We start from the raw sequence: 18,221 nt of genomic DNA, 5'->3' as shown, positions 1-18,221 counted from the left end.
TTCGAATTTGTTTCGGAATTGGTGATGTGGTTTTAATGATTCCAAATGTTATCGCATCGCATTAGAATTCTTTCTACTTTACTTTGCCATATGTGATGCCAACTGGAAATAATTTTTTTTTCGGTGACGATTTATGTTTCTGAAGATATGTTACAGTATATAAGAATCGTAATGGTTATAGTCATTGAAAAAATATTTAAATTAATGTTTTATTAGTCCAAAAGAGCAATTTGATGAAAAGGGCTATAAATTTCATTTTGGATTTTCCGTCGTCCAAAATAAAACGGGGTTTCACTTTTCAAATTGTTGCCACCAAATTTTAGAACCCAGCATTATATTTAAAGAAATTAAATAATGAAGAACTTGCATAAATATATGTATGTTTCTTGCACCGTGATAGAACAACGGTGCCTAGAGACATCAAATTTTGAATAACGTGGTCCTTCCCTCGAATATGGGCATCTGGAAGCCCAAATTTGGAATTTGTTTTTTTATTTATGCCATATTTAGTAAAAGGTTAACAAATTTTTGATTAACAAACTTCACGGTTTCAAAGCGAGTAATGGCAACACTGTACAGAAAAAAAAAATAATTATCTCCAGCGCGCGAGACTGTATCGGAAATTCTAAAGATATGCTGTTTTAAATATTTTGTGATATCGCTGTTAATTGAATTTTATGGTTTAATTGCGAAGAACATGATAGTTAATAAGTAACACATAAACATGTTTAACAGTAACACATAAAACTTTAGAAAACGCCCCTTTGGATGTAATATAAAATTTGAAATTCCAGATTTTTTTTTCTTTATTGGAAATTTACTGTATTTCAGGCTTTTAACGAAAGCCTTTAAACTTTTAAAGAAAGCCTTACATTAAAACACAAAGAAAAATATTTTTATTTACCTAAATATTTATTTCAAGCCAAAAATAAAAGTGAAATATATATAAAGTAGAAAACATATAATATCCTTTATTAGTTTTTAATCCCACAAGTATTCATATTTTTTCGTACTCTCTTTGTCCAGAAGAAACACTTAAATTTATCAGATAGGTTTAGCTGAAATAATACGAGTTCGTGATGATAATCACATAAATTTATAATTAATCAGCTGAAATCCATACTTAAATTTTCAGGTAACAAATTTCATCCTTCAGATACCTTAAGAATACCTAAAAAATCATAGAAAATATGTAATGAACAACTTACAAACACCTTAGCACTAAGGTGGGAAAATAATTTTTATGACGGTCAAAAATAATCTATCAAAAATGTCTCTTTTAGTGCATCATTCGGGCAGGGTAGTGACGATCTTTTGCTGTGCTCTTATTGTTTGCAAGACACAACAGGTCGGAACATCCCTTCCAAGTAGATTTTTTAAATTATCATTACAATTATAAAAATTACAAGTATGTTATAAACGGGATCTTTTCATATTGGTCAACAAAAGATGGATTTGTATAGTGTTTCATTTTCGAATAAGAATTTACGTATGAAACGTTTTTTCCCTAAGTTCTTTTTCTCGATAGATCGTTTTATGTAAATACTAATTATATATCGTAATTCAATTTTATCATTTCTAAAGCTACTAGAAATGATAGAACTATATTCTTTGGCGGATGCACATGCTTTCTAGCATATATAGTATTCTCAACTTAGGTTGACTGCTAGCATTGTCATGCGTATATATACTCATATACATTGTAACAATAGGTGTGCTCTTCTGCTGTTAATTTCGGTAATGTAGTTGCGTACAAAATAGGGAGGAGAGAGATGAAGATGTCTTTGCACTAGATTTCATAACGGGCTGGATATTACGAGTTCGTGATGATAATCACATAAACTTATATTTAATCAACTTAAATCATATACTCAAATGCTGATATCACGCCTGCAGCTTTCTCTCCCCATCTGCTTTAGAATCTGGATCATAAAGAGTTTCATAACATTTAAAAAAAGGTCAAAAGCATAGTTCTATATGCCTACCGATTTTTACTTTGTTATTATTTTTTAACACTGAGTTGTTTTCCGTTACTTTTAATGGGAAAAAGGTATCCAAAAGCTAATTAACTGATTGAGAAATCATGCTAAAAATAGAACCTTTATTTTCTTTATTCCTTGCACATAACCTAGGAAAATTAATTATTTTCTGTTTTTAAATTTCCTGCGAAACTGATTTGAACAAATATTTACATACATAATTAATAGCTTCCTCGAAACACATACGGAAATAATTCACTGCAATTTTCAAATTGCATTTCTTTTAGATTATTTTTTAGAAACTATTTTTCTCTGTTGACCTTATTAAAACTGACTTTTTCTGGAACCTCATACAGTGTTGAAGTGAGAGCTTCGATTGAAGAGGTATATAATAATGAATTTCAAGCAAATTTTAAGAACTTTTCGACTGTATAATCTACGGAATATTACATGGCAACTGTTTAGGATATTCCCCCCCCCAAAAAAATGTAATTTTACTTAATGGATATAAGACCGCAATATGTGAAAAGTGATCCTACATTTTTAATGTATTTTGCACCAAAGTTATTGCCTATCTGTGATGGAGTGAATAACAGAACTGAACACTAGTATTTCGATCTGTATTCAAATCCTGGTTGGCTGCACAGGAGTTTCGTAGCGTCTTTCATAGGCAACATGGATACCAGCCATTTTTCTTTAGACCAATTTCCACGAAAGTATCCCTCCTCATAAGCAGGTATATCTCGTGAGTTTTACTTTAGACCTTGAGCTAACATAACCTGCAATAAAATAATAGTCTTGGCTTAAGAGAGCTTCGCATGTGTAATTTAACAAGTCAAAATGTTTTACAAGAGCAATAATTAAGTGATTACTGTTATATTTACTATATTTTCGTATCACATTTTATGTATTGTTGTTGCCTATGCTCACATGTCTGACATAGTCAGCCCAAGCCACGTAATTCCTCGTGGGAAGGAGCGCTAGATTACGCATGTCGTTGCCAACAGCCTTAAGCACCTAACAGGTGACAGTGCGATTTGGCTCAGTTCCGCCCTCTATTTTGATGGAAAGCACCCAGGGGGGGACGAGTCCGAGGATCTCCTACCCCTCTCACCTTCCACCAAACCACATGAGAGGACTTTCGGCTCGCCGCATACTTAGAGTGCCGCCATGCCGCACCGACACTATACATTTACAGACATCCGTGCTTTCTCTGGTATTCGAACCCGGGCCCTTTCGCACGTCAGTCAGCGACAATAAGCACTATTTCAGTTGGGCAGCATCTAATTTTATTCTTACTATTACTTTCTTTACTAAGAAAACCATATCATGAGTTAAAGTAAAAATGCTTTCTTTAGAGCAGTTTATGGAAAAATATACCGTATAATATTCAGGGCAAAATATATGCAAGCTGCTCGAAAGTATGGCTATGCCTTACTTTTTTAATATTTCTTCCCTATGTAAGCCATCAGTTACACTATTTCTAATATGAGGTTTTAAGTCTTATATGAGGCTCACCAGCGGCCGAGCGGTAAAATCCCTGAACACTGGTAGTTTAGTCCGAGGTTCGAATTCCGGGAACGGGCTGTGTGCTTGGGCGTTTTATTGATTTTCCCCATATGTAACTTGTTAATACAAGAGAGTTTCCTGCAGAAAGTCCTCCACGAAGGCATCTCTCCCTTCCGTGTAGTGCATAAATAATAATAATAATAATAAAGTCTTATATAAAATTTTTTTAGCTGTTGTTTGCTAGTAGGTTTCTGTGAAATAGAATTTTATTTTTTATGCCATCTCAGTGCAGTAAAGTTAGCTTTTATAAAATATTCATTATGCTAAATCAGTTAAAAGGGAAATATTCCATATCCGTACGTCCAAAATTAGCGTAAATAATCGAGAATGAATTAACTGAAACTGACTTAAGTTATTCTTCTATTCTTATGTTTTTATTATTTAAATTTAAGACTTTTCAGAACAGGTTTAAAATGCGACTGCACACACACTCCCAAACATTTGCTCATTTATGTAATTAACAGTTCTATTTTAGTAAAGCAGCATTTGTTATTTAATTTACGGCTAATCACAATAACAGAGCCTTAATGGACAATATTTATCTAATAGGTAGACTTTATCTAATAGGAAGAATTTTGTATTTTTATTTTAGATGTGGATTGTTTCTCTAGAACAGATGAATTCACTTGAAATTACGTAAAAAGAAGCGAACAGTCCTCTAAATGGTAGTAACTAATAATTCGGGAATGGTTGCATTTTATGACTTCTGCATGTAGAGATATGCAGCCTTTCGTGTTTTAGTAATTAAAGTATAATGCAGCAGTTTCCAATCTGTTTTCTTTCGCTTACCCCTTAATAAATCTTTTTAATTAAAGAGTAAAAAAGTATCTCGAACGCTTCCTGTAGAGTCTATGACCCCGTCACCCTTCCGGTATTTCCACAGAATATCTATAAGGTTCTAACTATGTACTATTAGCCGGCTGGCCGTGCACTTTTAGTGCCCCTATGCCGCACAGACACCTTACACTGACAGGCATCCATGCGTTCTCCGAGATTCCAAACGAGCGATAGGTGGGGCGCCAGCGTCTCAAACCACCTCTGCTGAACATTGCGGCAGACGTTTTAACATATTTGTGTAGAATTAGCAGTCCTTTTTAGCCTAGCAATTGAATTTGATTTTTGATTGCCAATTATTAATGCACGATAATTTTATTAGTACAAGAAGTTTCAGATATTTCATATATTTTATTAAGTATTGCTTAATTGTTTGTTTATAATCTATGCAATGTAGTCTAAGTGGTAGGTATCATTGAATTGCATAGAAATATTTGCTTATGTATGATTAGTTTATAACTGTTGATCGTTGCTTTGTATAAATATTACAGTAACTTGTAAATAATATGTAGAAGTGCCTGGAAAAAATACAATGGTACTTGCATTAACGGAATAAGGTCATCCTACATTGGTCACGTGTATAGGTCAGCACGTTTTGGACACCATATAATAAGCCTAAGCTTTAACACAATCGAACACAAAATGTTTTTTTGCGGTATGAGTATAATTTACTATGCACGGTGTATTCTAAACTTTCTTTGTATTAGTTAATATTCAAGAGCTATACTAAAACACATGTATTCAAGAACTATCTGTATGAATGGCAACACTGTGCTAACAAACCTTATGAGGTATTTTCTCCCTCCTTTCCGCATGCTTTCGAGGTGTAACTGAAAGCACACTCGACGCGTATTCGGGAGGTCCAGAATTCGAATCCCAGCGAGGACATTGCATATTTTTCACATCTCCAGCTTCAGAAAACCTTATGACTCTTCAGTGGTGCCCGAAATAAAAAGTGGTGGACGTTAATTCGTCACCACCACAATTTGGCCATTGGGTGCACTCATCTCCAGTTGCCCCTTTGCAATAGAGAGAGAGTATATAACGTATTTTCTTCTTCTTTTGTTGTGTAACTGGAAGCACACTCTACACGTATTCTGGGGGTCTGGAGTTTGGATTCCTGCACATTTTTCACGTCTACAGCATCAAAATTCCTAATTATTCTACAACCCTTTTAATGTAATACAGCCCTGTGCACTCGAATTGTGATTAAAACGTTACCGATAACAAATTTTGAACGGAACATATATATTTATGAGTGTTATCTTCTTCAAGTGCCTTATATGCCCATATAAATATTTCTCTTTAATTCAATAAATGCCGTTTTTTATGCCGGCACAGTCCAGGGATGTGGCCTCGAAGTTAATGGTTAACTCCTGCTGGGCTGGAAACCAATTCCGCATATATTTATGAATTATTTCTGGGTCCGCAGTCAGTTCAGCGCTTTATCGTCACCAACTACCCCACCACCAGGGCGGTTATATATTTTATATGAGAGACACATAGTAAATAGTTCAATAACCTGAATCATGCATTTTAAAAGGAATTTAATTCAGTTTGGAATTCTTTTGAAAAAGCGTTGCCGTGTAACGAGAAAAACCTTCCAAAATTTCCGGTTTCCGAGCGAACATCTTTTAGTTTTTTCATGTTGCATTTAAAGAGCCGTTCTTATTAAATTCCATTAACATTAGAAGTATTTTAAATTAACAAAACACCCTTAAAAACTACTTTTTTTCAAGTGTCTTAATTATTAGAGTCTTCCCATTATTTATATCGTGCTCTAACATTTACCTACTGTTATACTAGTACAATGGTGCATTGAGTTGGTACATGAATGTATACTAATTAGTATTTTATCTCCTTTTATGTCATGTTTAAATTTCAAGCAGGAATGAATTTAAAGCATCATGTCAATAACGCTAAAAAGCAGCAAACGGATTTTATATGCCCCCCACATAGTTGTACCCATTAAAATTAGAATTGAGTTGTTATGTGCATTCATCTCGAGTTAATAGCGTTAAGTATTCTGAAATCAATATAATCTGTCTACTTCAAAGACTTCTATTGCTTTTGTAAACTTTAATTCATTAGTTGTACAGAAACTGCAAAGAGTTATTGATAATTTCAGAGCGAAAAATTTAAATACAGTAAAAATTAAAAGCCTGCCGTGTTTAACAAAACTCATAAAGAACAATTTTGTTTCATCAAAACTTCCTTTATTTCACATATTTGTGGTTCCGATTAATTTTCAAATGAATGAGCACCGCTAGAGCAGTTTTTTCTCCCACGTTAATTTTATTTCATTTTTACATTTTTGGTACATTTATTTCCAATAATATCCGCAGTAAATGTGTTTCTTTAAAAAAATATTTTCTTAAAGAATCTGAATTCAATGAATTTGAATAACATCAAATAAATTCAACCGTCTCCTTTTCCAATTCAGTGATTTTTAAGTTTTCACTCTTTGTGCAGTTTTCTATTATAGGCTTCTTTTTGAAATGATGCACGAGGCTTTTCGTTGCTTGCCATTGCTTGAACACCCTTTTACGTGAAGAAGCTTCAGATTTTATTGGAGGAGAAAAACTTTGCTAGTTTACTGGAGTGTGATATTATCAGGAAGTATTCTGGAATATTTATTCATAAGTTTGTTGATTTTTTTTTGGCAGCACTGTTTGAATTTCTAAGCTAATGCTGCCATTAGAATTTCGTAGCAGTACTTAACATTTATTCGTGGGAAAATATTATCTTTAAATTTCAAGCGGTGTTCATTCCTTCATTTTTTACTTTCAACCCGATAGAAAAGCTATTGAATAGATTGCACGATAAATGAGTTTTAGAAAAATAAATATTAATGCTGACGAGCTTTAAGCTTATATTTCTTTAAAGAAATATGAATGCGTTTAAAGAATTTTAGGGCTACAATCGAATAACGCTATAATGAACTTCAAGAGATCGAAATTTTAGTTCGTCATATACAGTGATTCACTATATACGATTCGTTAAGAAAAGAAGATTACCTCACGAAAATGTAAAAATAGTTTTTTTTATTTGTATGAAAATGAATAACAAAAACATTGATGAATTTAACTTTTACGTAAGATATATATGATTGTAAAGATCTAAAGAATGCAAGAAACCCAATCGAAAAGATGAACTTGGATTTAAAGAAAAGAAAAAAGTAAGAAAAAGAAGAAAAATAAATAAATAAACAAAAAATAAGAAGAATAAAAAGATTTTATTCTCTAAAAGACGAATCAATTGTATAAACCAAACTTATAACATGCACCATTTCCTCTTTCCCTGAATAGTGGAAATTTGAAATTTTCACCGTAGTATTAACGTTGAATAGAACTGTATCTGACAACTCACTCAAAGAATTTGAATGAATTAAAAAGAACCCACTTACGGTCTTTGGTTTAATGGTCACATGCACCCTATACAAAGAGCGCTATATGGCGTCTTCGTTCTCTTGAGATTATGTGTCACAGTTGTTTGGTATAGTCTTTGTTTAGAACATAGTGAAAAATGAAGTTGAACAAAAAAGAAAAGCAATGCAAAAGTATTTTCCTTTGCGGACGGAATATGGAATATGGATTATTACTTCCTAAACATGGATAATTTTAAGAGATAGTAATTGTTTTGCTAAAACGTCCCGAAATTCTGAAAAAAAGATACAAAAATGTTTGATCGAAGATATCCATATATCCGATTTTCCATTATTGAAATTTTGCTACAGCAGTATAAAATTACTTTAAATTTAGAAAATTCTATGGAACCAAGAGATTCGTTCGTTACATGGGGGGGGGGGGGGTTCATTATGAGTGAGGTTTGTTATAGCGAGGTTCGACTGGAATTATTTTTAATTTCATCATATCTGCCAAGCGATAACTGATAACATTTGTTACTTTATTTTGTTTGCTTCGGGTGTGCTGCGTAGGCCGATTATTATCGGCCAGGAGGGCTGCAGCACACTCGTAAACTAAACTAAACGTAACTAAACATTTGTTACTAAGCCATCTTAAGTTGTTTTTCTCAAACCATTATATGTCTACAGATGGAAATTTCAGTGCATTTAATCGTTTTTTTTTTGGTCCAATGAACATCTGCTGTTGTGAATTGGGAAGCTGAGAAAATGATTCGATCCAAATGGCGTTCATTAATTCTGATTGTTTCGAGAGAATTGTGAATAAAGAGGAAACATGATGCTTTACTTGTAATCCTGAAGACAAAACGGATATAGTCAGCATGGGTTGAAAAAGCTCACCGCGGTCACAAAAACTTCGGTTTCTGGAATTTTGAGAAAATATAATTTTGATGAGTTCTTTGATTGCAGAATGATAGCTCACAAGGAAATAGATGGTGAACTCTGTATTGTAGCGAGATGCAATGAACATATTTCAAGGAAACTCAATCGATGGCCCATTAATCAAATCCATTCTCATCAAGCAGCTTCTAGCCAAAAAACAAATCACAGTTTTTATTTAGCTAATCCCTCTTATTTACCAGATTTGACACACGAAGACTTCTTTTTTCCTTAAATTGAAGTCTTTTCTCGTAGGTTCGTATACTGACAACACTAAATGATTTAGGAAACTTTAACCACATACTTAAACAATATTTCAAAATATGAATTGTACGAAGCAATTAAGCAGCTATACGAATGTGCCAAGAGTTGTATATAGTTGCAAGGTTTATATGTTGAATGCCGGTAATTATCAAAATTAGCAAAGCACGAAGCAATAACAAACGTTTTCGAAAAGCGCTTTTCTGCCAGCACTATTTTGAATGAGGGAACTGTTGCATTTTAAGTTGTCAGCGATCTGTTTTTCTTATTATAGTCGCAACTCTGTATGATACCTGGAAAACTAAACTGCGATGGCAGCTGTGCGTGGCATAGCTCTTCGATGTCAACTAGTCAGGAAAAAAGTCCCGCTTATGAAGGATCAGGGGAAGTTTTTATTATGATTATGTCTGTCAATTTGAGCGGTAATAGATTTCTGTTTGCGTTCAAGTTTCCCAGGTGAAGATGTCAACCCAGGAAATATTTCTTTCAATGAGCAGTTTAGGTAGCTTAGTAGGTCTGATAACGGTTTTAGAAGTAAGAATATCATTTTTGTCAACTTTCGATTTTATATGAATTTAGTCCTAAGGCATTTTAGTGGCACTGGTTAGAAATCCTGTACTGTCTACTTTTTGACTACACTAATTCATAGGCATTAGCACGGAAATGCAAGCCCATACCTGTTTATTTATCAAATAAAGTGAATGACAACGGTCGCTAAGGCACTGCCTTTCTTAATAGTTCTCTGTTTATTTTGGATCAAAATATGAAATTAATTTGTAATCTTCTACCAATCCTAGTTTCTTCAAAGATTCCACACACACACACTCATTTGCGATTACAATGCAATATTACACAGAGTTTTCTTTCAACTCTCATTAAGACACTTTTATACAATTTTTCCAAATCGTCTACGGAATTTTTAGCCTTATTCTTGAATTTTGGCGCCTTTTCTTAATTTCTGACGAAGTTTAATGTGCAGAAATGCCTTCGTATTATCTTGTAAATGATACTGTGCCCATGGTTTTTAAATGTTGTGAAAAGAACTAGTATTTCTGAAAAGATAATAACAAAAGTAACTGCCATATTACGATTCGTGTCATACTACAAGTTCGTGGGTTTGGAGTAATTGATGATAACACTTGAAGAATCAAAAGTCATTTTATTCGCCAGTAAGCACTGTTACACAGGACTGATCCAAAAACACTAATCACTCACTGAAAAACTACGACAGACACGCTGAAACAATCAGCAACGCAGCCTTCAGGTTATAACGGTGAAGACAGTTTCACGGCAAAGTACTGCTCTCAGGCTAATCTCTGAACTCAAGACACTACTAATCTCTCTGTACAGGCAGGGTTATATAGCTTTAACCAACCTTCGAGATTGTTCCCGAGAAAACCGGTAAGAATGCGTTCTAGAATGTTCTCGCTCCGTCTATATCATAGCTCCAATTTTGTCACCAAATATGGCAACCTTGCCCTTTCCTGCTACTTACTGGCTGCCCTAACCTCGCTTTGCAGGGAAGCTATCTCACAGCAGTTGGGCATTTTGCAATAATATTTTGAAAAAGCGTGCAGAGGAATCCAAAACTGTGCGTAATCGGGGGTGGTCGGAGTGGTAATTTAGATAAGAGCAAACGCCGCGAGATCTCAGGGAAAGGCAGCCTTCGTGGAGGACATTTCAATGGACATTAGCCGGGATCTGAAATCCAGTCGAACTATCAATGTTCAACACATTTACCGTTTGGCCGTTGGTTTCTGTCAAATTTGGAATTGTCAATGATTCTGACACTTTTTTACGAGACTATAGCTCGTACGTCTATTGTACTCTGTAGCTTTGTCGCAGCTGTTTAGAAGCTGTATAAGGATTTTAAGTTTTACTAACGTTTATTTTACTTTTAAAACTTTACTGTCCGCTCTTGTTTTCCACTTGCGGCCAGAATAAACGAGGTTAGTTTTAGCATTTAAATTGTGCTTGCAAACTCTTGAGTATTTAAATTGTGGCTTTTAGCCATGAAGAGAGAGATATATATTTCTCGCCACCTTATTTCGTTTTCCCGCATTCTGCGTACTACATACGTAAAGATCTAAAAGACCAATCTTAGTGTTACTAGTCTTTGTAAGGTATTTGAGTTTACCTCTTATTTAAATTTAGTTAGTTTATAGTTCTTATTTTTTTATGTTCAGACCACAAGTACTGGTCTTTGTATCCCGAAGTGCGGGAGCAGCTGTAAACTCTGAAGAATAAAGGGTAATAAAACCCTTCCCATCTTTGTCATATCTTCTACAATTTCATCGGACATAGTTTAAAGTAAACTGACTGTTCTACTCAGGACACCCACATGTTCGCCAAGCAGATTAGAAGAAATATTAGTCCTAATGGCTGTAAATGCTAATTCGGACAAATTTTAGAAACTAAGCAAAATTACACATAAGCACGTAAGGATGAATTTAAATGAAATGCAAAGAAAGAAAATCCTTTACACGCGGGAAACAATTTACATCTCCAGTTTCTAGATAGTATCTTCAAGGTCTCAGCAATCCTTTCCGCGTAACGTGTGCCGTCATTACCGCGCAGACGGAATTAAAGGATTTTAGCATAGAGGATTTCACCCTTTTTCTACAATGGTTAAAATCATCGTTTAGGGAGAAAATAGTATTGAAATGCCTGTTACAAAGTAACAAATTATAGAACAGGAAGGAAGAAGGCTTCAATAATGAGAATTTTCCAAGAATATATAAAAGAATGGAGCTCATTTCAAACTGAAGTTATTACTAAGTAGTCGTTTTGAAAATGATTGAGAGGACTAAATTAACATATATTTATTCGGTGTTTAAAAATTCTGTAAAAAGGGGATTTAACTTCTTATCCAAAGTAAACATTCAAGTTAATAAAACCTTCATTTTGCTTTTATTAGCCGAAACCCCAACATTCCATATATTTAAGATCAAAGTTTGCTGAAATATGTTTATTAAACATTTCAAGGTAGACGCTACAATTTTATTTGATTTTGTATCTCTTTCATTCATCTTAAAATATCTAGGATAATGTTGCTGATAGTCATGAAAAATGCATTAAGTCAATACGTTTCTTGAATATTTCTGCAAACTTTGAGCCTAAATGTAAGGAAGTTTTTTTTTTGTTTTGCTTTGTTTTAGCTCGTCAAACAATACCGAAGATAAATAATTGGAAAGTTTACTCTAGACTGAGCACAGAAAATGCTAGATGATAATTAGAAGATTTTTCTCCCCAACAGTTTTGAGACGATTTCATAAAAACGCGCAAGTTATTTGAATTTACTTTTTAAGAAATATATGTTTAAGATCGATGTAAGGTTCGAAAGCTCATAGTCATATTCCGCAAATGCTGTAAATATGAATTTCCTCTTTCTAAGAATTTTGAACTATATCTTGTCTAGTTTGTAAAGAAATTAAATTAAAATTACGGTAAAAGGAAGAAAAGAGAGCTTGAAATAGTAAGGAATGAAAGATGAGAAGAAAGAAAAAGGAAAGAATCGTTAGCTTAGGACTAAACTATAAAAGATAAAATTATATTTAAAGCAGTACTTACTGCAAATGATAAGGAAAGAGGGAAAATTTCTTATCTGAAATATTTCAAAAGAATAATCAGAATCTACCTTAAATATTAAATTATTCTCCTGACTTTTTATTTCAAAGCATCCGAATAAAAATTAATAGCGCCATAAAATAAAGTAATATATTCTCCACATACGTATGCAGGGAAAATGTAATGAAAATATATAATATTGAAATATCACTTTAATATGTGCTGTTTACTAAACAAACTATATATAATAAATCTGTATTATATTTGATAAAGTTGCATATTAAATGTATTATATATGTAGACCACATTCTTATAAAAAGGAAAAATTTGCAATATGTTTATTCATCAACGAATGAAGAAAAGGAACGTAAAATTATTGAAAAGCATAGAATTTTATTGTTGAATGTAATGTCGTTAAAACTCAATCCATTTCTACCAAAGCGTTGTTGTTATGGCTTCCATTAGAAGTTTGTAATGCTACACAAGTTAGAGTGTTAGAGGAAGTTAGAGTGTTAGGTCGAAAGAAGAAGGGTAGAGCCGACAGGAACGACATAAAGATATCTCATTCCCGTGGTTAATGCATCATTCCGAAGCTTTTAAGAAATCAAAATTAAAACGTGATTAAGTTTAAATTATTAGATAAGTCTAGCCTTCAGAAGAGAAAGTTAATTTTTTTACCTAATAATGAAATGCTATGGAAGACATTCTTCTTTTATATCTATTTTGGTACTCTTTTGTTTACGGACTGGAATAAAAAGTTTTATTAACACTAACCAAAAAAAAGTTTGCAAAACTACAACACGTGTTAAACTACCGAAGGGGCTGACAATTGGAAGCATCTTAAAGACTGAGTGCATCCACGCCATGTATTGTTCTTTCTATTCAACTTTTCTAATAGATGATTTAAAAATCTGCTAACAATGCATTTTAAAATTTTTAAGGAACTAGACTTCGTATAAATTTCAATAAATACTCTATTGAATAAATATATTACTTTTGGATATGTCCAAACTATGCCCGTCTTTATGCATTTTCTCTGAACGCGAATGAATATTCATTTATAAATGCGTTGCCTTTTCAGATGTTCCTGAAATTCGCTTGGAGGGTCAACCCGTGAAAGATATCGAAGAAGGGGAGACAGTCTCCGTCAAATGTGTCGCTGATGCCAATCCTCAAGCGAATGTCATTTGGAAAAAGTCTGGATATTCTAGCATATACGCTTTGAAAGACCAGATAGAGTTCATGCCAGTGAAGAGATCCGACTCTGGTATATACAGCTGTTCTGCTTCCAACGACGTTGGACAAAGTCATGAACTGGAAGTCAACATTGATGTCAAATGTAAGTACATTTTTCAAGTTTCTGCATTATTTTCAGACATACCTAGAGGTATTTCGAGTTTACCACCATTTCAATCCCATTCGCTGTAAAGCAAATATCAAAATAAAATGAATCGGGAAATCATTTAGCGCACAGTAAAGATTATGTTCACAGTATACATATTGTACTCTCTAAATTAACAATCATGCTGTCTTTCTTTCTAATCATTAATACTGTTGCGTGCATACGGGTTCGTAATGGATGGAATGCACGCAGAACCGATGGTAGCTTGATCGAATGATTTTTCCCAAAGCAAACAACTTACAGCTTTAGTACTCGTCCAGCTCTGTTTACTATAACAGAGCACAGTCAGTAGTTACCATTTCAAACTACTAAGAACGTTAAACACAACGTAATGCAAAGCGCATCTAAAGAGCTAAGCTTGCAATCTCTCATTACTCCTAAATCTACTCTGAGCTAAAAAAACTGAGAATTAATGCCTTCTCCCGTTTTATAAGTCTTCCTCGGCCGCTAAGAAATCTCTTAATACCTTGCTTATCTCGAAATTACTGGAAGGCATATACAAACAAGCAAGCATATAGGTGCCGGATAAGCGTACAGTTAACCATAATGATCAATTACAGTTATTCAATTACAAAACCAATTACAGTAATATAGGGACCAGATCAAATTATAACCAAATGTCGCGACATTTGGCGATTTCTTGCCAAATTTGGTGACAAAAATTAGTCACGTAAACCATCGCCAACCAGCTTGGCGAGGTAACCTTTTACCACAATCGCTCTGTAGTCTTTTACTAATAGGCAGAGTTTCACTTTTCTTGAAGCCTTTCATGTTGCGTTATACAAAATTTGTAACAATGCATTACCTGAATGCTTTCACAACTCGTTTATTGTTTGACGCAACATATGTAGTTTTACGGCCTGTCTCAGAATTCCAGTTATTGTTATTTATAATATTAGCTACTTGAGTGTCAGCCGTATAAAAATTGTTATTATAAAAATTTAAAAAAATAATAACGATTTAATGAGTATTTCATGGGTCCAGCTAGTAATTAATAGCACACAGAGACGATAATTGCGTTTATTGCTTTGAAGTCGCTTAGTTTGTTAACCAGTAACATATATGTTAAATTAAAAAGAAAAATCTTAAACAAGATCTAAAAAGAATCTAAAAAGAAAAAAAAGAAAAAATCTTAATCTAAAAAAAAAAAAAAAAAAAAAATCTTAAACAGTTTGCGCTTTGCCTAATGGCAACGCAGTGGCGCATGGAAGCTAAAAATATTTTATTTTGGACAATGGTCGCACATTTCTTTTAAATTTCTGTGTTTGTTGATGAAATTGGAAAGACAAATATTTTCCAAGTAGTTGCACATTTCTTTTGAATTGCCGAGTTTTCTGATTAAATTATTAAACATAAATATCTTTTTCTGCCGTGTAGCTATATATTGCTTTCAAATCACTGAGATTATTGATCAGAATTTCGTCAAGTTTGTACAAAACATAAAATAAATATAAAGATCTGAATATGAAAATTTAGGTTTATTTTACACCCTGTACTTGATTCGCACACCCTATACGAAAACTACTGCAGAATATTTACACAGTTGTGTTTGTAACAATATATGCGTTGTATTTATATAAGTGTATGTATGTGTTTGTGTTCAAGGGAAATTTGTATTTAAATATTTATGGAATTGGTGCATTTGTTAAATCCTGAGAATTCCTTATGAAATTAGTGTTACACTTAATATAATGTCACCCTAACACAAGAGCATTATATATATACAAATATATCTAGTTTCAAATTTCAGGCTTGTGTTCATGCATAATGTTCATTCAAAATTCAGGCTTTAAGAGGCCCATGTTCGAGTAGAAGGCTGTGTTTCAAAGTTTGGGGGGCTGTAGATGTCGCCGTTTTTCCACAGAGCGAGGAATATATATGCATACATTCATATAGACATACATATATACAGATTCTTAACTATTTAATAATAGAAATTCATAACTTTTAGCTTTTTATTTTAAATAAAAGTAATTTGGTTTAAATTTAAAGCTTTCTGATGAGATTTTTCTCAGAAGTTTCGGTGCAATTTTGATATATTTGAGGGAATTAGCATTCTGTGTATTAGATACTTAAAATGTTTTGTAATATTGTAATATTATGAAAACAATTCTCAGGGAAGCTCTTTTCATGTAATCAAAATTTAAAAAATAGATGAATCATTCTTCACTATTCAAATATTAAATGCTCCGAATACTTTCAGGCTGAATGTTCAAATACTGAACATTCTGAACAATTAGATATGGTTACTGATCATTTACTATTGAACATTCTGAACATTTAAATGCTGTTCATTAAACATTCTGAGACTGGAAATTAAAGTACGGAATGTATTGAATATTTTCATACTCTCTTATTAAATACTTTAAGACAGAACATTTAAATATTATTTATAAATCTTTCAATTCTAAACATTTCAGTAGTAATCGCACTAAGCATTTAAATATTAGTTATTGAATATTTTAAAGCTGAACCTTTATGTACTGTGCATTTAAATAGCATTTATTGATTGTCTAAATTCTAACTGAATATTTAAGTACATAGTGAATAGTAATAATACAGATCACACTAAATATTTAAATATTATCAATTAAACATTTTAAGGCTGATCATTTAAGTACTGAACGCACTTTTTAAAAATATTATTCACTGAATGCTTAAATATTGCAAACTTAAATATCATTCGCTGATATATGAAGATTGAATTTAAGTACTGAACACTTAAATATTTCACTAAACGTAAAACTGTCAAAACTACTCAACATTTCAATATTAGTTTCTGAAGGTTTTAAAGCCCTAATTAAGTATAACTGTAATATAATAATGCATTAAAACTTTATATATTGTAAGATTTGGGAAAGCATAATATGACAAGCAAAACTGAGCGAAAAAACAGATATTTCTTCGTACATTCACTCGTGAGAATTACCACATTATAACCCAGAAACAGTAGCAAAAGAAAACAAATCGGATTTTTTGTTAATGAACTACTTAGTGTGTGTAAAATTTAAAGAAACTTTAAAAGAACGTGCATTTTATCCCAGCAAAAATGGCAGAAAGATATGATTAATTTGCGAAAAATGAAAAGAAAATATATATATGGAACATCAATACGCTATCTGTGAAAACTGTGTAAACTAAATGTAAGTAACATTTATAATTATGAAATAAAGTCATTTCTTTATTCTTGATTTTATTTCTAACGTAACCTTTTACTTATGATAATTAAATTAAGATAAAATGGTACTGTGTGTGAGACATTCAGCGGAAGTTCCCATATTCGTATTTACTATGCGAGTACCGCTGAGATAGCCACTCGTAGGATAATTACAAACTCTCAAACAACTCATTCAAACTTGAATGTTTTTGTCATTCAAGTTCGATCTATAAAAAAGATGCAATCTATCTGCGAGACACAATAAAATGATATGTACTTGTTGGTGGTTGATTTTTCGATTTAACTATGGTTCGGGCTTTAATTTGCTAGCTAGTGCTATAAATTCCTTTATAAATGATGCACAGTTTAAAATTTATGTAATATTATGGTATGACAATCTGAAGCTGCTTGTTATAGCAATGCACTAAAGTCATAGCAATACAAGTATTTTTTTCTGAATTTGCTTAGAAACTTTTATTTTGAAAGAAAATACACACAAAAATTCGCAAGCATAAAAAACTTTTATAGGCATAGTTTTACAGTATAGTCAGAAGGATCAGTTTCAGATCGTTGTAAAGAACAATTTTGAGTTTGTTTTCGAATTCTTTTCCGAAATTCCGAGGTCAGAATAAGATCCTAACTTTTGAACACATAGTATATTACCTCTATCCTGTATTCGATTTGTATAGGAGAGATAAAACCTGCGAGCAATGGCAAAAATATCTTTTTTCCCCTGTATTTAGCATTAGGTGCATGGTCGCAATAAATTTTGTTTTATTATATTTATTCAAGTACTTCATGAAATGCACTGATATTTCATATTGTATTTGTTAGGAAAACAATGCGGGAATCTAATGAAATAATATGACGGGTGTATGGTGAAAAAGCTGTAGTTCATTCAGTAATGTGCCCATTGTTTATTTCCTGAAACCTATATTTACAGTTGGAGGTAACGTTCTCGGTCCAAAAATCTGATGGTGTGCTTTCAATGAATAAGCATGAATTAAGGTCTCAACATCAGGGTTTGACTATTTTTACAATGATATCTATCTATCTATGGGTCTATATGTGTGTGACGATTTTTTGTCCTCAAAAACTCTTGTATCAAACTTCCAAAAATTTCTGTTTTCTCTACATAAGCTTTCTGCA

The 18,221-nt window shown here is 32.7% G+C and overlaps 1 protein-coding gene across 2 annotated transcripts in view; it reads left to right on the top strand.

Moving 5' to 3' along the window:
* LOC118183052 (kin of IRRE-like protein 1) overlaps positions 1-18,221 on the top strand; it is a 795,633-nt gene that overhangs the window by 477,113 nt on the left and 300,299 nt on the right. For both annotated transcript variants that reach the window (XM_085820807.1, XM_085820808.1), the window contains exon 4: positions 13,595-13,852. In XM_085820807.1, the coding sequence (XP_085676933.1) occupies positions 13,595-13,852 (258 nt within the window). The remainder of the gene's footprint in view (positions 1-13,594; positions 13,853-18,221) is intronic.

Source organism: Stegodyphus dumicola, chromosome 7, assembly GCF_044657685.1.
Source record: "Stegodyphus dumicola isolate Sdum_Otavi_A_Nest chromosome 7, ASM4465768v1".
In the NCBI taxonomy this organism is placed as follows: Eukaryota; Metazoa; Arthropoda; class Arachnida; order Araneae; family Eresidae; genus Stegodyphus; species Stegodyphus dumicola.
Note: the sequence above shows the minus strand (reverse complement) of the source record. Positions and strands in the feature narration are given on the sequence as shown.